The sequence below is a fragment of the Acipenser ruthenus genome, chromosome 3 (genome assembly GCF_902713425.1).
Source record: "Acipenser ruthenus chromosome 3, fAciRut3.2 maternal haplotype, whole genome shotgun sequence".
Taxonomy (NCBI): domain Eukaryota; kingdom Metazoa; phylum Chordata; class Actinopteri; order Acipenseriformes; family Acipenseridae; genus Acipenser; species Acipenser ruthenus.
The window spans coordinates 34,526,158-34,550,022 of record NC_081191.1 but is presented as its reverse complement, the minus strand read 5'-3'; the positions used below and the strand labels follow the sequence as shown (position 1 = coordinate 34,550,022).

The following is a 23,865-nucleotide window of genomic DNA, read 5'->3' as shown; positions in this document are numbered from 1 at the left end:
CCTGCAGTCAGGTTTAATTTGACGTGCAGAACAATCACATTTTTACCCTTCAAAGAATAATTCAGTATGGAAAGGGTTAACATCCTATTTCAGTGGATTGGAAGATGATCCTAGACAAAAATCATTAATTGGGGGGCCAATACAAATCTGAATAGAGGATTCTTCCTCGCAATTCACTCAACACAGATAATGAGCCTAAAATCTGTGCTGCTACTTTAAATGCATTATGCATCCCATGTATAAATATTAAAATACAAATAAAGCTCCAGTAAATTACAGGAGGCAATGCAATTATAACAGGGATGTTGATGCCTGTCTGTGAATGTATGTGAGGAGGCAGTTAAAAGAACGTTGACCTTTTCGGTCAGCAGAGGACAGCCAAAGACCAATCTGCCAGAATGAATTACATCAACTCAAATAAAACTGCAGACTTGCTTGAACACCCTAAGGCTTTAGCGTCTGGTACTGAATTTTTCTTTGACATGGCACTGAAGTACAGGGAGCGATTGCTCTAGTAATGTAACCTTCCAGAGAGAAGGTGAAGGACGTCCTGAGCGTGTTGCCCAGCAGAACAGTGAATTATGGGACTCTGGGAAGTAAAACTATCAGTATAAGGTCAAACAGCCAAACAACTCCACTGCGCTAAGCAATGTTTAGAGAGGAAATGAGCAAACAATTTAGCAAAATGTTTTACTGGAAGACCTGCTATATATGTATTGTGATACATATTTATGTTTAATGTGTTTACCGTTGTAATTATATATATATATATATATATATATATATATATATATATATATATGTCATGCAATATCATTTTATTTACCCTTAATTTGAATCCTGATATGTAAAGAAGACAACAAGTAGGACTGGTTAACCACAGCAAAGTGACCAGTGATGGCAATGATATGTGTGTTTAAGTGCATGTGTATTTAACACATGCTAAAGCAAATTCCCTTGAGCTTTTCATGTCTGAGAAGCCACATGTCCATATGCTTTCTGTCATGTACAGTTGCCTCACAGATCACAGTCCATAAACAGCACAGAACAGCACACACACACAGGCATTATACTTATAAAAAAGAGAACATACTCCAATTTGGTCCATAAAAAAAAAAAAAAAACTTAGGTTACGGATGCCTGCCACAGGTCAGGTATTCACTGAGCATTTTATGTCAGAGCTGCCGATAGCCCCCTCCGGGGAGTGACGTCCTCAACCCAGCCTCCCAAGGAAACAAATAGTCACTCCACGAAGTCCACTTCCTCTTTTGCATCGAACCTGCGAAGGCAACCAAGCACTGAGGGCGACCAGAAATGGAAGCACTGAGGCGCTGAGGGCGGCGAATCACCAAAAGCACAAGGTCACCGAAGCGGTGGGGCTCTGAGGCCCTGAAGGCGCTGAAAGCACTGAGGGCACCAATCACCTAGTGCGTCTAACGCCAGAGCATCGAACTAGAGCAACTAACTAGAGCACTGAAGTACCGAGGGCGCCAAAGCACCAAGGTTACAGAAGGTATTGGGGGTCTGAGGCTCTGAGGCCCGAGGAGCGTCTAAATAGTGTAGTACCGAGGCACCGAAGCACTGAGGGCACCGCATGCCCCGAGGCATTGAGGCCACGAGGGCGCCGAAGCACAGAGGGGCGACGAGCACCGAGGGCGTCTGAACTCTGGAGCGCCGAGGGCGCTGAAGCCCTGAGGGCATCTAAACTCTGGAATGCCGAACTCTGGTGCGCCTAGGCACCGAAGCACAGAGGGCACCGTTTGTACCGAGGCTGAGGCCCCGAGGGTGCCGAAGCACCGAGGGCACTGTGTTGCCCGAGGCTCTGAGGCCCCGAAGTGCCGAAGCACTGAAGGCGCGTAAAACCGGAGCAAGATGCTGCGGGGTTAGAAAGCACTCTGTGACGCAAAGCGATGCAGACTGGTGCAAGAAAGAAAGAAAGAAAGATTTAATGACGCGCAGTTACGCAACGATTATAGCTCAGTTCACAGAAGCTAAGTTACTGATTCCAGGAAAGTGGCAAGCCGACTTCCAGCAATATTTTCTTAAAATAAAGCAGGGGAACTCCAGTAAACTTGAGCGAGACTCAATCACAGCAACTAGACAGGTTAATACCTTAACTTACCGCAGAGAGAAGCAAAAGAGGAAGTGAGCTCCATGGAGTGACTATTTGTTCCCTCAGGAGGTGGGACCGATGACGTCACTCCCTGGAGGGGCCTATCGGCAGCTCTGACCTAAAATGCTCAGTGAATACCTGACGTGTGGCAGGCATAACCCAAAAGTATTGTTGGTGGTCATCTTCAAATTGAAAAGGTACTTAAATTAACTTCTAAATTAGAGAACTCGCTTCTAAAGGAGCTACACATTTGATAGGGAAACGAACATTAGGAGACAGAGCTAATTACATACACAGGATGTTTGGTGTTGCCACTAGAACAATCATGGGTTTGATGGATTTTATAGGTTTATTTTTTAGTTTTTTTATGAGAAAGTCTTTTAAAGGAGTTTGGGGAATTCCCTGGTACTGTGAAGCTGAATTGTGAATGTTATAGACGAGGGTGCTAGCATTCGAAAGTCAAATGCATCTGATGTTTTTGAAGATGATTTGCAGCCTACATAACTGGATGCCACTCTTATGTGTCTGTAGCAGTGACAGGGAAACTGGTTGACTGCAACTTTGGATTTGGACGAACAAAAAGTAAAAAATAAAAATAAAAATAACAAACTTTTTCACATTTATCCACATGGAACTGAATCCTAACCTCCCTTGTTATAAGTGTATAACAATGTAACAATAATGTTTATAGATCCACTCTGTAGCTGCACTTAGTTGTTCTCTCTGTTACTCCTAGAATTCTTAAGCAGTCAGTTGTATGCTACAGCATGAGTGGCAATATCGCATGAATTAACAAGCAAAAAAAGAAAGAAAGGAAATTATCTTGAAGAGGCCAGTATTTAATTTATGACTGAGTAATCAAGGTCATGGAAAGAATTCTCTCATGAAAGGGGATCCTGTTCCACAAAGCATGTCTGAGGACTCGCCAATATTTAACAGCAACAGTTATCAGGATTTCCAAGCCACATCCAGAAACTATCTGTTATATTACACACTTCCTACATTTTTTATTTTTACTGACATGTCACTGTAATACAAGTGTGGAAACAGTGCCCCCCTGGCCAAGCGAGGCAACAGCATAGGTAGAGCACAGCTGTTGCAGGCTGCCTTTTGGGGATAGATCCAATCCCCAAACTGGTCCACATCTTCCCTGAAATGCAGCATCAAGTGCAACCAAACTGCCATTTTATTTTAGTGAACAGACAATCCCACTGTATATGTACAGTATGTTAAAGTCTTATCAAGATTCCAAAGGGCTTACAGTAATCACAAAAAAAGAAGCTGACATGGGAGAATGACATACAGTCATGCATCTTCCTTCCCCTGTGACTTGTTAATTTAGGTATCAATTTTTGTAAAGAGGTACTGTATAAAGAGGTGGCAGGGTTGGTCACAACTGTAATTTTTTTTTTAAATCAAAGAGGCTTAACCTAAAATAATAAAATACATCTTCCATTTTTAGTTTGTGTATTTCAGGTGCCTGTTTATATCTTACAAAATACCATGACACGTAATAATATTATTTTTCGATCTTATGCATGTTCATAACAAGGGATTTAGATCTCACTACAAATAGATGTTACTCAAATGGATTACATCTTGTTTTATAATCTTTGGCTATGCATTACCTTTTTTAACTACACTTTACTATAAATATTCATCAGGGACGCATCACAAAGTAATGAGACAACACTAATAAACAAGTGTTTTGAGGTTTATTTCATATTACATTAAGCCTGCTTTAATATTTATATGATGAATATTCCTCTTAAACTGTCATACTAAGATAGGTATGCAGAGTATTATGATAAACAGTAATCTTTCATTGTAATTGTTGTCTGGTAAATAAAAAGAAATTCCTGAAACAGCAGCCTAACAGTGTGTTGATAGCCAGGCAAATATACTTTATTCAAAGAGAAGTTCACAATTGTCTTCTGTCCCAAGGTGGAAGCACAACAAAGGATGTGTGGAAGTCAAGAATAATAAACACATTCCCAGTCTAATTATTTCTTTGAAGACATCAATCAAAAACCGGAGCACCTCAGCCACCACCTCTGTGTTATCAGTGCAGGAGTATCTTATACTAATATCTAATACTTGACATAGCCAGAGAAGAAACAGCACTGCACAACAAGAGACTGAGAAACAGTACAGGACCGTTAAAAAAGAAAAAGAGAAATTAAGCAGAAAAGTTTCTGCCCTCATTTACGTTTATGTACTGTGCAACATACAAATATGGTTTTGAGAGGCAAAGAATGAGCTAATAGCATTATATTAATCAGAGTAACTTTGGACTCCCCGTTCTTAAGTAGCACATACCCTTCCCTCATTAGCAAGGTGTGTTTGCTCAACCATCCTTCGATAGCAACAATCAGCAGAGACATCTCTCTCATGCATTGCTACGCTTGGAGCACACAGGTGCAAATAGTCTTATATGCATAACGCATTCCAGGGCAGAGAGTGACAAAGGATTCCTACTGTACCACACACACTCATAAGCAACATGGGCTCTACATAAAAAATAACATATTTGTTTAGTTGGAGAGAGATCTGGAAGAAACCCCAATTACAGGTTGCATTTCTTTGCTAATTAACCAGTTGACAGATATTGCAAAGGCTTGAAAACGCTTTGGAAGAGCTGCAGTAGGTTAGAGAAGGAGCATTGGCACTGGCAAGGTGAAGAATTTACAGCAAGGGTTATAGAAAGGCAAAAGTCTGGTGGGCTCTATGATCTGCCAACAAACACATATTAGCAATAAATTAGTTCACTCAGGAGTCAGGTGAACTTGCTCCCCTATTGTTCTCTGGTGTGGAGAAGAACAGTTGTGAGTCTAGTGAGAGGTTACTGACATAGAAATATCTGCTCAATTTGGTGCAATACATTCTATTTTTACTTTCACAGGCATTAGTTGATATACTCTATTGTCTGCCTAATCCTCCTGTCTGTCAGTTTCACAATATGTACCAAACCAGATTGATACCAACATTTTGAAGTGAAATCGTAGACATAATATTTTAAGAAAATTGAGCTTTGGTAACATTACACATACTTCTGTGCTCCAGCTGTGAAGATAAAGGTTAACACAACTCTCTTGACTAATCATGAAGACAAACTGGAAAAAAGCAACTTATGCCAAAAGGTGAAACTAAAAACCTCCACCCAGTCTTATGACTACATCAGCAGTAGTGGTACCACATTTTTTTACTAATGTTTTCAGGAGGTAATGATTTGATGTCATAACTTGATTCCCTTTGTGATTGTAGTTTTTGTAGACAACACAGTATTTTCTAAGAGGACGCGACTGTAAATAAAGTCTTATAAGGAATTATAGACACCTCTCTAGCGGCAGCCAGCACACAATGATGTAATTGCTTGTTTTCACTACCTCTGATCTAAAATTACATGTCAAGAAATATTATGTTAATGATTTTATAAACTGAGGAACTGCAAAAAAAAAAAAAAAAAAAAAAAATTTTTACTGGTATTAAAATACCCCTGGCCATTATGACAATTTCTGTTATATTTGGCTTTAAAGCTGAAATTGTCCTGAGCAATATAAATTTTCTTTAAAAAATCAGATTTACCATTCTGGAGAAATGTGAAATCTGACCCAATAAAGTTTTACGTCTTTCATGAAATTGCTCACAAATACCTGCCAAGTAACTGACAATTACTGTACACGTCCTTTAAATTCTACCTCAAGTAACTTTCATTGAATTTTTGTTCTGAGTGACTGGTTTTTATATTTCCTCTCTTCTAAGTTAAGTTTTACATAAGTAGAAATGGCAGTTTTTGTGAACAAAAACAAAGCATCCCCTGTGTCAAAATGTAAGGGGAACAGCATATCAGATCGAATGGTTTGTAACATGAAGTAAAATGGAGATATGAAAAAGATCTGAATCACTGTTATTAGCCAAGGTCAAAAATTGAGCACTGAACCAGAATGGACCTGAAAAAAATGATATGATAATGCTGTGTACCAAATAGTAAGACAATAACTCAATACAGTATGAAGCCAAATATGACTCCAATATGGCAACCACCAAAGTAAAGGATACATTTAATGCCCTGTTTTCCTCCCCGATTTGGAATGTCAGAGTGCCACCTGCCCCTGGAGGACAAAGCCAGCCAAGCAGTTGTCTGCTCATGCTAACCAGGCACCTGGTCAGTAGCAGTGTGGTGAAGACACAGTTCCAGCCTATTTTACCCCCCTAGTGCTAGGTGTGTCAGGGCTAATGTAAGGCTCCCCCACTTCTTCACTCTTAACTTTCTGGCATTTGGATTAATCTGTGAGAGCAGGGCTCAGGTTTCCCAAAAATGTACTGAATCACTTTGCTGCTCTTATTCCTGTATAGGGAAATGTACCCATAGACTTAAACAATTAAAAGGGGTAGCTGAGGCAGAAACATCAGCAGTAGGGTTAAAAAAACAAAAAATGTATATCCGTGTTGGAATATATGAAATATAGTTTCTCTTACCTTTGACCCTATGAGTGTGTAGAGCCACTGGATAGTTTCATTGTGACCTATGACCCCATTCATCCCATCCACATAGAGCATGATCTGCCCAAGTGCTGTTAAAAAAAGAAAAAAAACATACATACATTTAATGCATCATTTGTTTCATAATTTGTGTTCTACTAACTAACCTAATAGCAACATTTTAACTTTGGGGTCATTTGCTGCTTGGAGGTATTGCCATAACCCTTGATGATGGCCTCTCTCATCTTTAAGGAAGAAGGGGGTTCTTTATGGTGACAGATCCATAAGTTACCCACAAAATACAAGTAGGCCAAATACTGCTGTCACTTACATCTTTCAATGCAAAGACAACAATTCCTGATTGAAAGCATTAGCCAAAAAGTTTACCTACTGGACTTGCTTCTTGGAATTTATGACTGACTGTTTAAAGTTATGTTTTTACTGTGCAGTGAAAATCCTGAATATTGTTGCAATGCCGTGTGCAACTAAAACAGCAGTGCAAATGCTGTAATGACCCCAACATTGCAATTATAACCACCTGTGGTGCTATAAACTGCATGTGCAGTCTTACCACAGATTGTATTTGTATACAGGTGATTATAAATTAAAGTAAGTCACAAATTCAGGAATAGATCTGCAGTACATGGAGTACGTACATTAGTTTCTCGCTTTAGTCACCTATTTTTAGACCCCCCAGAAGAATGCACTTCATCGGCTGAAAAATGTTTACTGAATATAAATGCCAATTATTGTAGCTGTGGTCTTTCCTTTCCTGATTTTCTGCTTAGTCCATTTTTATGCTTTATATCCATACACTTTGACTTCTGCTAGTGGTTTAATAAACTGGGGAAAAAACCACATCAATTAGACACAAACTTAAGGATCTTCCAACACATCCATTAGAAGTCTGGCAGTATTTCTAGCGTCTATTTCTTTCAGAGAAATCCGAAACCAAACGTGTCAATATGTGAAATGTTTATTCCTATTCAATTAGCAAATATAGCCACTTGTTCTTGGAAAGATATTTCTGAAAATGAATTCAGAAGAGACCTGTTGTAAGAAAAATCTGGCTCAATATAGGAGGTTGTGTGGTTCAGTGGTTAAAGAAAAGGGCTTGTAACCAGGAGGTCCCTGTTTCAAATCCCACCTGTGACCCTGAGCAAGTCACTTAACCTCCTTGTGCTCCGTGAGACGTAATTGTAAGTGACTCTGCAGCTGATGCATTGTTCACACACCTTAGTCTCTGTAAGTCGCCTTGGATAAAGGTGTCTGCTAAATAAACAAATAATAAATAATAATAACACACGCACGCACGCACGCGCACACACACACATCACTATAAGGACGCGCTCCCAATAGGCAGTGCTATTCTGTAGTATAATACAGAGTACTGTTTTTTCATAGTGCTTCTCTTCTGAAATTGTTCAGACAGCGTGCCCTACTCTACACACACACACACGTTTACTACAGCTGGCATTCTTTAGATTTTTGTGCTCTACCTACACTGTGATAAAACTGCTCTATTTGAAGCAATTCTTGCAGACAGCAGATAAAGCAAAGATCATTAATTATCACTGCATGACACTAGCATATCCAGCATGCAAAACTAAACAGAATACTTTATGGGATGTTGATAGGGCATTATAACAATTATTATTACTATTGTAACTGAGAAACAGATCTGAAATGCAATGGAATGTTATGCACAGTTTTTTTTTTATCAGTGTATTGTTTAAGCCAATTCTCATTGTTGTAATAGTCCTGTATGGATTCAAATCCACAGAGGAAATCTCAATATACAATAACTATCCTGAGTAGGCCAGTCATTCATTGCTTTATGGTAACGCCTGTGTGCAAATGAGTCACTGCCAACATAATCCTTTGATAAAATGCCTACATAAAATAAATAAATAAATATATACATAGCATATTTGTTGCAGTTTGTTTTATCAATTGAAGTCCAATGTTTATTTATGAAATCATCTGAGAAGTGAACATTACAAATACTGCTATGCCGCCTGTGGACATGGCTGGCTTTCAGTCAATTAAGACTATGCATGCTTAATGATCCCACAGAAAATAAAAATGCCCCCTGGGAAAATATTTGGCTTGTACAATACAGTTGCTCCTGACAAGACTTCCATTTGTAAAATGATAATAAAATAAGCATTTAGGCAACTAATAATAACCTCAGAGTAAACTGAAAAGTTTTGGTATGGGCTTGCCAGGGCTCCTGTCTCTAAGGAAAACTAACAGGGAAATGAAAGTAGATCCGCAGCACTGACAGTCTGGGCACACAGCATAATTCCTTCAGGTCTATTTTTTTTATTGTTCTCTTCAAACGAATTGTCTGTCTTTAAGAATCAAATCAATGCCAGAATCCCCCCAGGGGTCACTGTCAAGGAAATGCCCTCTCAGCACAGACTACTACAAGAAAAGTACCATTAATTAGCCTCCAGTACTTTGTGTAGGACACAACTGACAATTAAGAGGGTTGTTACACAGTAAAAACAACATGACACCGTGAGGGAGTCCAGTTCACTCTTTGGGCATTAATACAACTTTGGGTGACTTTTTCCCAGTCAAGTTCATGTGGCTGACTCCTGCATGTTCTCAAAACTAAACAGTATATAGTCATAGTGGGGTCTATGCAATTACTCTAAATAGTGGCAGATTTAAATTCTATTGTAATGTAAATATAAAAAAAATTGGAACAAACCTGCCATTCTACTTAATTTTTAAAAAACACATTTACTTTAAAGAGACTCACACACACACGGCCAGCTATGTTAGTTTTTCCAAAGTCTCTTTATTTTAATGAATTGTTAAACCTTTTAAGAACTAGCCAATTTATCCATTTAAGTGCATAGGGACCTGAAGGGTTCTAGAGTTCTACAATTCTTTCAAGCACTCCCTATATTGAAATAACCCCTCCAGTCACAATTTTTAAATTACATTTTTAGAAATGTTAAAAGTTTGTGTGAAGTCTATTGAGTTCAAGAAGTTGCCCTGCCAAAACTTTGAAAAAAAAGAAAAAAACATTATGCATTCTAAAACAGATACATTGATAGGAAACTTAACATGGTACAATTATACACACAGTGACGGAAGGGGTTAAATTGTGTTGGTTTTTAGATACACCGCTATATAGATTGGATAAAGGCATCTGCTAAATAAACAAATAATTAATTAACTGAATAGAGACCACAGTGTGTTTAATGTCACACATTCTCAGTTTTTCTATCTTGAAAAATTCACTTTGATGTGAAAGGCTACTTTTTTGTAAAGTTTTTACCAGACTGGATTCAGACACCATGAAAAGGTCAATGTCATAATGAGCCCAATCTGACTTCATTTAAGACCAGCATTAATTTTATAGTGCTCCAATACTATGCATGCTTATTTTCAAATAAGTATATAACTTACTTATAGTATCTCCTCCTAAGCTGTGTATCGCTTGGATTATTTCCAGAGGGAAAATCAATGTTAAGGGGTCTGAGCCAGGCCCCCTTTGTTGCTCTGTGTACTGCACGTCACAGAAAGGAGTTCCAAACAGTGCCTTGTGAGGTAAGCACACCCGGAGCTCTTGGCTCTAATTCAACATAATAATCATAACAAGAGAGTGACAAAGCAGAACATTAAGCAAATTACGAGTCCAGTCTTTGTCATTAAATGTGCTCAGTGATTGATGTAAAAGAATAGGATAGTTTTTTGGGAGTTTGCTAAAGCCTTACAGCCCATACCAACATGTCAGAGAAAGTGGTTTTCCAGTTGTCTTATCTGCAAACCCACCTTGTTCTGTGTGCCAAAAAAAAAAGAAGCTTTTGTTTGAACATGCCATGTTAACATTCGTGCAGGGGCATATTGTTTATGCACTAGACAAGCCCCCAGGTGCTATACTTCTTTTACCAATCACTGCTAATTACACACAACATGTCAGCCTCGTATTCCTGTTTTTTCTCTATATATGCTAATAAAATAACACCTATGCACCATTAAAATAATATTAAAACTTGGTAGGTCACTCTTTGCATTCCTCCAACTCAGGTCTGTTCTCTGTTTCTTTCTCCTGCCTCTATGGGTGGAAGAGATTTTTCTAATTATGCCCCCAGACTTTGGAACTCACTCCCTGACTCGCTTTTGATTTTTTAAAGTAGGTTACAAACCTAGGCAACCAGTATTATAAGTAGGGCTTCTGTTTTTATTAATTTAATTTTTCTGTGCTTATTTTGTGCTTTATGTAAATTGATTTTTTCTGGGGCTTTCGCTTTTTACATACTGGTTTTTGGTTACTTTCCAAAATTCTTAGGTGTTTTTTTCTGCCACAATATGTATATTAACTTTATAGTACTTGCACACTTGTACCTTCTTTCCTTTGCTGTCTTCCACACTTAAATCATTATAGTTTTTGTAGTTAAAAATAATAATACTTGGCTTTTCAAAAGCTGCAGTATACAACCATATATGAATGACTTTTCACTGATGAAGTTTGAGACTTTCCTAATAATAAATGAAGGTAACATACAGTATTTTTTCTATACATTTTGTTTTTAATGGTTATGTCAGCAACTCCTCAATGGTCTCACCGCTAAGCCAATTGTATCTAATTCTAGGAGATCAACAGCAGTTGCTGGTCAGCTACCAGCCCCTGGAGGTGTCCGCTCAAATTCATTGGCCACCTAGCCAACTGGGGCTGCTACAGTGCGGTGATGTGAAGCAGTCCCTTATGATTTTAACAAGTAATTTTAACTTGGAACAGATAGGAATCTGCTAGAAGATATATCTTTTTTTTTTAATTACAAGAGAACAAACCTTGAATAAACAGTAAGCTGTCTTAAAATTCATGATTTTTTGTTCCTGATTGACTATATACAGCATGTTCTAAAAGGGTTTTCCAAAAAGAATAAATACCCTCACAGTGACAACTGCAACCTGCCAGATTGCTGGCTGTAAGCATGCATTGTTGATAGGCCCTGGCATTTTAAATAATCCACAGTGATGTCTGGCCAGTTAACCAGTTGTCTGGAACATTGCACACCTGGAAAGGGTTTATATCTCCCATACTTTGTGTACTGCTTTCATTAAAATAGATAATATACCTGCATCTCTCATTACATCTCTGCACTGGGTGCCAGAAGGGAACTTCAGTATCATCCCAAAATAAACAGCTGGCAGGAACGTATGGTTGCAGAGACCTGAGCTTGCTGAGAAACGTTTGTTTATATGAAATCAATCCCTGGCTTAAAATAACGGTGCAGATATTTAGTTTACCAAAATGGTGCAGATAAGGGGTCATTACTTCCTATTTCAGGGTGTAAACTGTGTATTTAAACACAAAATAGATAAAAAGGATTTACATGTCAGCTCTCATATCTGCCCCCTATTTTACTGCATTTAATCCTGTACTTCAGAATACTGTAATCTGCCAAGTGTTTAACCTGTAGTATTTTGTATTTAATCATATCCTGATGTAACTATCACTATTTAATCATATCCTGATGTAACTATCACTATTATCTGCTGTATTATTGAATTGTGGTTTGTCACACTTGAACAAAAGTTATTGTATTACTTGTATTGTAACACTTGAAATGTATTTGCTTACGATTGTAAGTCGCCCTGGATAAGGGCGTCTGCTAAGAAATAAATAATAATAATAATAATAATAATAATAATAATAATAATAATAATAATAATAATTTGTTTGAATAATAACAACGATTACAGTGTTTGGTTTGTAAACATCATACAGTCCTGTAATTACAGACTTGTAAGAAGGCAGGATAAGCCTCCTAGGTTTTCTTTAACTCTCAAGCTACTCTGTTTGTTTCTTAGCTTTTTATTGTTATTGTACACTCACACACACACACACACACACACACACAACATCACCAAAATGACATCTCATATCATGCCTTCATAACACCTACATTACTACATGTGCCTGGAAGGAAGTTACTTTCCAATGCGGAAAGCTATGTGGCAGCAAGCATGCTATGGCAGAAGGTCGCTTAAGTATAATCTGAAATGCATTGTACTGAATAGAGAGTTTGAACTACCCCATGTGCATATGTAATAGATCAGCCCATGGAGAGTTTAGGATTAAGGGTTGTCCAATCTTGTCATTATTGGTTGCAACATTTGGCTTCAATAAACAGTGTTAAAGGGAGGACTTAACTATTTTAAAATCATTATGCTGCTAGCCTTAGCAGTTTAGAAGTAACACCGATGCCAGGTTTTACACATGATTTGTCTATCAAACACCTTTTACAATTCTCCCAGTACATTAAACAGTGAGGTCCAACTGTATTCAACAGTAAAAGAAAACAAATTGGTCAGTCTTTAGAACTGGGCTTGTTTCTAAAATCGGATATTTTATTGATGTTGAAACCCTGTATTTTCTACCAGATTTTTACCAGCTTGTAAAATGTTTTGCCATACATGTGCCAAACTCACAGTACTTCAGTAAGGACTGGAGGCCACTAGAGGGTGCCTAACAGGTCCCTCTGTTAAACCATCAGAGTATATGCGTGTCCCTTGCAAAGAAAGATACATTTCCTGCAAAGGCAAATGTTCTTAAAAAAAAAGATTGAAATGTAATAACAAGATGGGAGCAGTTAATGTATGGTTCTTGGTATTTTCTTTCTAGTTTTATAAAAATTAAGAAAAAAATAAACTTCTGTGCCTTTGCACGTGTATCATTAGGGCTAAATGGACATTAGGTATGGCCAATCAGCAACAGGTTTGCAGTGGGTTATGACCGAGAGAGCGAGTACTGGCTGTGCTTTGAGTGACTGTTCCTGAGTGTCTTAACTTAAACTGTTAAAAAAATGACTTCTCTGCATGGTACAATGCCATGGCTATTTATCACTGCTAGCAATACTGCCTGAGACCATAGCTTGAATCGTGCACTACAATAATTCTTTAGAAAAAACAAAAACTTGCAGGTCTCAGCGATACTGTATATGTTGCACGACCAGCTTGTACTTGCTCCAGCAAACATTTTCCTATCATTTGCATAACTGAAACCCACTCCATACTGTTAATCAGTTTAAATCTTATCACAAAAGTGCTATTTACATGATCAGTAACAAAAAAAAGCCCCTGATATCTCGGCACAGTGTTTGTAGAAAGATTTCCATGTAAACTCAAAGCATTTGAACCATTGCAATACAACCAGTATTACTAAAAATGTACTTGGAAATGCTTAGTAATTATGCTGGCAGCCTCTCAGTGTGATTGGATGGCTTCGCAGGAAGCTGGGCTATTGTATCTGCAGGGACAACTAACTGAGCAAAACAGGACATAATCAGTGCTACACATAGACCAGGGGTCACTTGACAAGCTTTGGGAGAAAGAAAATAGCTCCTTTTTCAAGTGGACTTGTATATTCTTCATACTGAAACCTAATACTACTGTACATCGATGTAAAGCAGATTAAAATGCTTACTGTATGTTTGCAGTTAGTAGTGGTGTGAATTTCAGTCTGCACAGAAGAAAGGTTGTGGGGGAAGTGGGGCCGCTTGGGTTCAGTTGAATTGACTGTCATGTGGAATGCCATCAAACATCAAAAGAAGGCCCCCGTCCCCCCCATCCCCCCGTCCCCCTTAATACAACCTAATCCCTTCTTTTGGTTTGAAAGTCAGCCAGTGAACTTTTAATGCTGCAGATAGCAAAATGAAGGAGCTCTCTGAAGGATTCATTGCAGTGATATTATTTTGTCAGCAATAACTCTATTAAATAATGACCAAGTGGATGAAAACATGAGCCACAGTAAGTAGCAAGAAATATATAGTCAGCAAGTGTTCAGGCAGTTTAATATACTGCTCTCTGATTGTTAATATATGAAACACGTATGGTAACGCTTAATACAGTAAATGGAGCAAAGAGCAAAATCAATTAAACAAAGCCCACATCCAAAACACAACAGGAGGTTGAATGGTGAATATTGTATTATGGAACTGAACCACATACCTGAAGACAATACAATACCAAAAACAGTGAATATGGTCTGTGTGTAAAAACTCTTTGGACCCATAAATTATAAAACACTTACTCACAGTAAAAGACAGACGGCTTGCCACAACTTTACTGGAAAGTTTAACGCAATGGAAATGGAAACAAACGGTGCGGTTAAATGTTAGAAGTCTAGCTTTCTTGCCCCCCTGCAAAAAAGCCATTGGAGGATTGTAATTGCATGACATTTTGTAGCCTTGTAAAATAAACTGTAAGCAGAGCTGCAGTAAAGTATTATAGTCCCATAGAGGATGGTAGGGGAGTCAGGCTTGCCATATGCTGAAATCATATACGGTCAACGCTAACAGCAGCTATTTGTCATTCACAATATGTAACAGAGCTAATATACTCAACTCTGAGTGGCAAGATCTCATTTCATTTATTTAATAATTAAAGCTTTGTTCATTTTCAATTTTCCTTTGTCTGTTTGCTATAAGCCTGGTACTATTTTGTGAAAGAACATACCGTTATACTGAAGCTAGGCAATGCTACACTATTCATCACCTAATTGTGGCATGTTTTTTTTATTTATGACATTTGCTATATTGGTTAAAGTCAAAGAATATGTAATCCCTATAGCAGAACTAAGAATTTAAATATTTTAAGGTAGTATTACCTGAACCATTTGCTATGCTTGATGAATAACCTTACAAACAATTCTGAATTCGCCACTTTGTATAAATATTTCAAGCAATCTTTATCTCAGTAGATTTATATCCATAGTTGAAACAATCATACAATCTCTTATAAAATACCAGATGGGTTTACAGTAAGCTACACTTGAAGCCATCAGTGCAATTATTTGGTAAGTCACACTTTTTGAAAGTTTAAAGAAAACAGTGAAGATGACCCTTTGTGGACAAAACATACTTTTGTGTTCTTGACTGTCTCTGCCATAATAAAACATAAATGGAAAAACCCAAGCCTTACATTGCAATTTGAGTTATTCAGTTCTTGCTGTGGCTAGGTACCTTAAACACTGCATAGAGAGGTACTTTAATACATGGACCTTCAGCTAGGTTGTATCCCTGCCACTGAAAAATAATATTTGATGTAGTCAGTAATTAAAACTCAGAAGACCAGCCATCTTAAAAAACACTTCAGCGATGAGTTGACTGCAATTTTACTCTACCTCTCTCTCTCTCACTCTAGGCTGCTTAACAGCTACATGCATGGCTAGTATGCTTTCAATGTGCAGGACTGTAATGCATTTAAGAACATAAGAAGAACATAAGAAAGGTTACAAATGAGAGGAGGCCATTCGGCCCATCTTGCTCGTTTGGTTGTTAGCAGCTTATTGATCCCAGAATCTCATCAAGCAGCTTCTTGAAGGATCCCAGGGTGTCAGCTTCAACAACATTACTGGGGAGTTGGTTCCAGACTCCCACAATTCTCTGTGTAAAAAAAGTGCCTCCTATTTTCAGTTCTGAATGCCCCTTTATCTAATCTCCATTTGTGACCCATGGTCCTTGTTTCTTTTTTCACGTCGAAAAGGTCCCCTGGGTCGATATTGTCTATACCTTTTAGGATTTTGAATGCTTGATTCAGATTCCCGCGTAGTCTTCTTTGTTCAAGACTGAATAAATTCAATTCTTTTAGCCTGTCTGCATAAGACACACCTTTTAAACCCGGGATAATTCTGGTTGCTCTTCTTTGCACTCTTTCTGCAGCAGCAATATCCTTTTTGTAGCAAGGTGACCAGAACTGAACACAATATTCTACATGAGGTCTTACTAATGCATTGTAAAGTTTTAGCATTACTTCCCTTGATTTAAAGTCAACACTTTTCACTATATATTCAAGCATTTTGTTGGCCTTTTTTATAGCTTCTCCACGTTGTCTAGATGAAGACATTTATGAGTCAACATAAACCCCTAGATCTTTTTCATAGATTCCTTCTTCAATTTCCCATATGGTATTTATAATAGACATTTGTATTGCCTGCATGCAGTACCTTACACATTTCTTTATTACATGTAATTTGCCATGCAATGCTGTCTAGATCATTTTGAATGACCTGTGCTGCTGCAACAGTGTTTGCCACTCCTCCTACTTTTGTGTCGTCTGCAAATTTAACAAGTTTGCTTACTATACCAGAATCTAAGTCATTAACGTAAATTAGGAAGAGCAGAGGACCTAATACTGATCCCTGTGGTACACCACTGGTTACCTTGCTTCATTTTGAGGTTTCTCCTCTAATCAGTACTTTTTGTTTTCTATATGTTAACCACTCCCTAATCCATGTGCATGCATTTCCTTGAATCCCTACTGCATTCAGTCTGAGAATTTATCTTTCATGCAGGACTTTGTCAAAAGTTTTCTGGAAATCTAAATTATTATTATTATTATTATTTATTTATTAGCAGACGCCCTTATCCAGGGCGACTTACAATTGTTACAAGATATCACATTATTTTTTTACACATTATTTTTTACATACAATTACCCATTTATACAGTTGGGTTTTTACTGGAGCAATTTTAGGTAAAGTACCTTGCTCAAGGATACAACAGCAGTGTCCCCCACTGGGGATTGAACCCATGACCCTCCGGTCTGGAGTCCAGCGCCCTAACCACTACTCCACACTGCTGCCCTATATAATAAACCATGTCATATGCTTTGCAATTATCAATTGTCGATGTTGCATATTCAAAAAAATCAAGCAGGTTAGTTAGACACGATCTCCCTTTCCTAAAACCATGCTGACTGTCTCCCAGGATACTGTATAAGAATTTGTTGGTGTGCTAGTGCTCTACGAATAGGGCAGACTGTTTACAGACACAGACTGGCATCTTCCCATTTTCTTTGATACATTGTACTCTTGAGGTCTTACCAGACACTTGTAGGATTAAATGTTCAGTGGAGCCAACATACGCAGCCCAAAGATAAATAATAATGCACTGTATATCTAATACCATAAGTTTAAACAGTGGTCTGATATATCAATTTGTAATATATCTCTATAAAACTTGAAGTGCTATCATCTGCATGTCTCCCACTGTTCTCAAACTTTGTTATTACCAAGTGTGTTTAAAAATACCACAGCAAAGTGTAGACGACCGCCATCATAAGCTGTATCACCCTACTAATATCATTAAGATAAATTAAAGCAATCACACAATCTGCGTTTTTCTCTGACTGAGCAGAGATGTGCTCTTCAAACTGTGTGGCCTTTAATTTAATTGCTGCTGTACACTAGTGCTTTATTCCTTCTTATTTTCATGAATGCGCTCTCTGATTTGTATTGGATATACAGTACTTCAGAATTGTTGTCAGGAACTGTATTTAACCAAAAGACAGAGTATATTAAAGAGCCTTGAAAGGCATAACTTGTGTGTTTACTATTTTCATTTCTCCCATGATATATTTCCGCCTTGCTTTAATAGGTACATTCTTGCCTCACAAAAGCACTTCTCTTCTCCTGGCTGTCCATCTCTCAGGATCTCCCACAGAGGCTGAAGAGGCACAACGTGGCTGGAAGAAGCACCACACGTAGCTCAGGAGAAACATGTTCCAGAGCCCCACGTTAGACTAAGCATTGGGCTTGTTGTGTCTGGGCCAGCTCAATCTGAGCTCTGTTTGGAGGGAAATCGTCAGAGCAGACACTCTTCACTGGAGATGAAAGCAAAGTCAAATAAATCCTGCTAGAAGGAACTGTACTCATTTCCTAAATTTCCTTTTTACTTTATTAAGTAATACTGGAGGGAAACATTTCAGGCCTCCTGAGAAGCACTTAGCATGGCCCTTTCAGACATGTTAACATGTTAATCATACACAACTTAATAAAATACAATAAATATGTAATGACTGTCGCTAAAAGCTGTGAAAATGGCTGATGTGTGTGGAATTATTATTTTTTTTTAACCAACTGGACTTGTCTGAGTCTTTAGGCATACATTATTATTAGGACAGTAATATAAAATCTACAATAGCTGAACAATATTTTATAAAGATAAAGATATAAAGATCCTGAGGGGCAAACACCTCATCTCAGCAAAGGTGTTCATTTAAAATACATTGTAAAAGATAATGTGTTGGTTAGCCATTTGCAATTTCAATGTCTCTCTTAAAGTGGTCATAGCTAACCAACTAATTCTATAAATCTTAATTGCTTGAGCTTGTATTCACTATATAGGTCTCAAATGTGCCATTTGAAAAAAAAAATACATCTTGTAATCAAGATATCTGCTACCCAAACTGCAGTAGGCTAAAGAGAGTTTTCAGTTTGCTTGCCTTATTTTCAGGTTACTATTTCACTTCCTAGGTAATTTCACCTCAGCAGTGTCTTTGGGGCCAAAGCATGCCTATGGCGTGGTATACTCCGCCCCTGTGCATATTTTGTATTTGCGTTATTATTACTTAACATGTATGTATGTATTGGTGCATGGGGTGTGGTGTTATTAGTGTTTAAAATGTATGTATTTGTGCACAGGTGTTTAAGGTCGGCAGGGAAGAACTGATTGACTTCCCTGCCAAAGTAGTTTACGTGCACACTGTGCCTGGGTCTGATTGAATGATTAACAAGCAATCGAGCCCAGGCACAGCTGCCTACTCTCTCACTCGGGGTTGGATGGTTTAGAGGAGGAACGAGAGAGAGAAACAGTAAGATTTATAAAAATAGAAACAATTGCTACCCGTGCTGGTTTTACACCAACACACTACTTGTTTAAGTTATAAATATTTTTTTTTTGGCCATCGTCCCATTTTGATTTGGGTTCAGTGTTTTGTTTCTGTTTGTTCAAACCTTTTATTTTCAATAAAAACTTCACTAGTAGTGCTGAGTCTGTCTATTTCCTGGTCTGACGTCAACCACAAGCCATCCGGGTGACAATGCCACTGGCTGCAAAGCACATCAGTCAATAACCAACCAAGGAAGTGCAAGACTACTAAGTAAGGCTTGGAAATAGAGCTTACTTTTCCATTGCATAGATTACTAGGTATCATGTTTTAAATACAATCTTCTTTCTCAAAACGTCACGTTTGAGAAATGCATAACACTTACAAAATACCGTGGAAGTGGTTATTTTCATGGGTACCTAATCGATAGCAATCAATATTTTTGTCAAACATCCCAGGAGGTACCAAGGAAATTACACATTATAATAGATCTAATAATAGACATCCAGCACTAACAGTAATGTTTCTGTGTGTAAAAGCCACGTCTCCAGTGAACTAGTCTGAACACAAGGCAGTCTAATAGTAACTACTCTTGATACAGCAGATAGATGTCACTCGCTTGTTGAGAACTGGTATGTGGGCACAGGCTCAATTTCGATTCAGTAATTGGGATGTCCTGTGGCACTTTGTCTAAGTCAGTTTCCATATGAACATATGGATCTGATTTTCAAAATTCTCTGTCATAAAAAAAAAAAAGAATTGCAATTTATTTTTGTAAGACTGGTAATTGCCACTTTGTCCTAAATGTTTTTTCCATGCAACATAATGGGAAATTCCATTCAGTACATTTGCAGATCCGGCTCATACAAGTAATCAGTAACAGGTTATACGTTTTACTAGATTCTCCACACCGTGGTGTTCTACTTTTGCATTTACATTTTTTTTTAACCATTTCCCTGTTGCAAAAAGATGAGTCATGATTACATTCCATTGACTCTAGTTCTAGTATTGCTGAATCACTAATAGATTCTTCAAAAACATATTTATCAGAAGTAAACAAGTACAAAATATATGGCAATTCTTTAAGTGACTCATACTCAAAACTAATCTTTATTGGGTAATACAGACCAGGTCAATTTACGATAATGTACACTTTGTTCCCTTTCTCTTGACCAAGTTGAGAGGACTAAGTATTGTACCATTTCTTGAGGAGTACAGGGGGAAGCCAGGTGGTTTTCCCTCTTGCCCTGAAGATAACAAAGAAGACGGCTCCCTCTTCAACTGTATCTGCTATCTTTCACCTAACGCATTATGTGGAAAGAATTTTAATCCTTGTTTGTCGAGCAATGATTCATATTTTCACTATTTCCCCCCAGACTGGTCGTTTGCCACAGACAATGTGGAAATATTTGTATAGTAAGTGTTTCGCAGCAGAGGTACCCCTGTCAGAAACCAACCCAGGATTCCCAGGCCAATACAGAGCAGACAGGAAGGCTTCATTGCCAGGTCCTTAAACAATACCCTAACCAAACACTGCCTTTTGTTTTACTTTAAACACGAGCGCTGATACTGTGACCGTGCACAGGGACCTCTTTTTAAATTAACCAGTGGTTTAGGATTGTATAGAATAGTTGAACATTACGTTCATATTTGGGAATATTGATAACTGCCGCAACTGTTGTGAGTTACCTCTGTACTTGAAATACTGGGCTGGAGTCATCGCCTGAAAGTTTATGTTTAAGCCAAGGTGGTTTAACTGATGTCAGAGCTGGCATGTGATATAATTAAATACAGGATATCACACTGGTAGCTAAACACTCTCAAGAGGTTATTTTTAATGCTGAGGGAGAGCTGTTTTACCGTTGCTTCCTTTTGTAATGTTTAACCAAGGTTTACAGTATTTTCTTTTTTTTTTTTTTATTCTACTTCAAATGTTATTTTTATACATTTTGTGGCTCCTGCCTCAAGAGGTCCTTTTACTGCAGTGAAATATTTCTTTCAGTTCCTGTTGGTTATGCAGTGTGCAGACTAAAGTAATTATTAGGGTACATACAAAGGAATAGGCCCAATTGGGATTGAAATATGTGGTCTATTCAAGTCCAACAGCCTTTCTCAGGTCAAAAGCGGTGTATTGTTGATAAATGTCGACTAAAATATGTGGGCCTATGTCACTCAAAAGATGTACCATCTGCAGGTAACATGAGGAGCATAAGTCAGGCTTTGATTTAATTGTCTTATTTTGCCATTTGCTGTGATTGACAGCATGTGATGGTAAAATAATTATTTAAATAATTCCAGTTCCTCATTTCAAGATATCTCAAAATAACTTCCTGCGTATTTAAAGATATATCTAAATGGACAGGAAGTATGTTCAAAACAAAGAGCATTTTCACAGGAAGTCATTCAGAGATATCTGTAAATTACTTCCTGTTCATTTAAGATATTTCTAAATCATGACAGTTTTGGTGTACCATGCTAGCAAAATCCAATATTTACATATTATTTAAAGCTACCTTAATATGAATTACAGATACCTTATTTATCCATCTTTTTAGGATATTTGGAAAACATTTCAAGATATCGCTATATCTATTTTTGTTATCTTTAAATTATTTTAGAGATATCTTTAAATATTTGAAGATATCTTCAAATATTTTGAGATATCTATTGCAATATCTCAAAATGATAATATGGCTTGCATATAACTGTGGCTTCAGTTCACCCATAGACACCTTTTATTAACCAGTGTTCTCTGAGTGTACAGAACTGGGCGTTTTCAATTGCAACAGCTTTAAAAGTAAAGTGTGGAATACTGGGTTAAATTGTAAATCTTTACCCTAAACAAAGAAACATTGCTTAAAATCAAGACAACCCTTTAAGAAGCTTATGAAAAAGGGCTCCCGAGTGGCGCATCCAGTAAAGGCGCTTCTCGCAGGATGTGCCCTATAGCCTGGAGATCGCTGGTTCGAATCCAGGCTATGTCACAGCTGACCGTGACCGAGAGTTCCTAGGGGGCGGCGCACAATTGGCTGAGCGCTGCCCGGGTAGGGAGGGCTTAGGCAGGGGAATCCATGGCTCACCGCGCATCAGCGACCCCTGTGGCCGATAGGGCGCCTGTGGCACTGCAGCGGAGCCGCCAGATCTGTGTTGTCCTCCGGCACTATAGGTCTGGTAGCATTGCTGTGGATCTGCAGTGCGAAAAATGACGGCTTGGAAGGAGCACGTTTCGGAGGACGCGTGTTTCAGCCTCCGTTTCCTGAGTCGGCGGGGGGGTTGCGAGCGGTGAGCCGGGGATACAGATAATAATTGGGCATGCTAAATTGGGGTGAAAACCGGGGTAAAAATAATTGGCGACGACTAAATTTATAAAAAAAAAAAAAAAAAAGAAGCTTATGAAAATGAAATATATTTTATAATATATTAACCTCAATATATTATCATATATTTTATAATGTATATGTTGTAATATATTTCTGTTTGATATTTTATTTTAAAACACTGAAACTCAAAATCAATTATTGTAAGGTGACATTGATTTTATGTTGGGAAATATTTTTAAGAAAAATAAAAAACTGAAATATCTTGCTTGCATAAGTATTCAACCCCCACACATTAATATTTGGTAGAGCCACCTTTCGCTGCAATAACAGCTTTAAGTCTTTTGGGGTAAGTATGTACCAGCTTTGCACACAGTGTCGGAGTGATTTTGGCCCATTCTTCTTGGCAGATTTGTTCAGGTTGTTCAGGTTGGTTGGACGACGCTTGTGGATCGCAATTTTCAAATAGTGCCACAGATTCTCAATGGGATTGAGATCAGGACTTTGACTGGGCCACTGTAGGACATTCACCTTTTTGTTCTTGAGCCACTCCAATGTTGCTTTGGCCTTGTGCTTAGGATCATTGTCCTGCTTAAAAGGTGAATTTCCTCCCAAGCTTCGGTTTTTTAGCGGACTGAAGCAGGTTCTCTTGCAGTATTTCCCTGTATTTTGCTCCATCCATTCTTCCTTCAATTTTAACAAGATGCCCAGTCCCTGCTGATGAGAAGCATGCCCACAGCATGATGCTGCCACCACCATACTTCACTGTAGGGATGGTGTGTCTTGAGGCATGAGCAGTGTTAGGTTTGCGCCACATTTATGCTATAAAGTATTTTTTTAAAGGTGTTTATATGTTTACTGATAAAAGTATGAAACCTAATACAGCTATTTTTAAAATATCGCTACTTAAAATGTGATACATTTTTGTTATTTATATTTTTCTTCCTGCACTATAAACAGCTTGAGTCGTAACCTCATGTTGCTACAAGTAGGAGCCGGGGCTTCATATTTGGCTCACAGTGTGATGTAAGGTCAGAGAAAGATTGTGTCCCTACAGCTAACCCTGCTGTGTGAAGAAATTATTAGTGATATTTTAGTGTAAAATTTAACATGAACGAGAATCACAGCAGCAACTCCCAATCTCCAGTTCCCTATATAACATCAGAAGAAAATAAATCTAACAACCAGCTAGGATCATCCTCCTCTGGGCCCATAATGACTGAATACAACAGCGACAGTCAGTAAAAATAACCGCTGGTAGGTGGACGTTTTCAGAAGACCTTCTTCCCTGTGACTAACACCGGATCCTGTATGATGCTC

At 38.1% G+C, this 23,865-nt stretch overlaps 1 protein-coding gene across 10 annotated transcripts in view; it reads right to left on the bottom strand.

Moving 5' to 3' along the window:
* The window catches only part of LOC117394649 (FH1/FH2 domain-containing protein 3-like), a 262,112-nt gene that overhangs the window by 89,539 nt on the left and 148,708 nt on the right, over positions 1-23,865 (bottom strand). For all 10 annotated transcript variants that reach the window (XM_059012819.1, XM_059012820.1, XM_059012823.1 and 7 more), the window contains exon 6: positions 6,593-6,687. In XM_059012819.1, the coding sequence (XP_058868802.1) occupies positions 6,593-6,687 (95 nt within the window). The remainder of the gene's footprint in view (positions 1-6,592; positions 6,688-23,865) is intronic.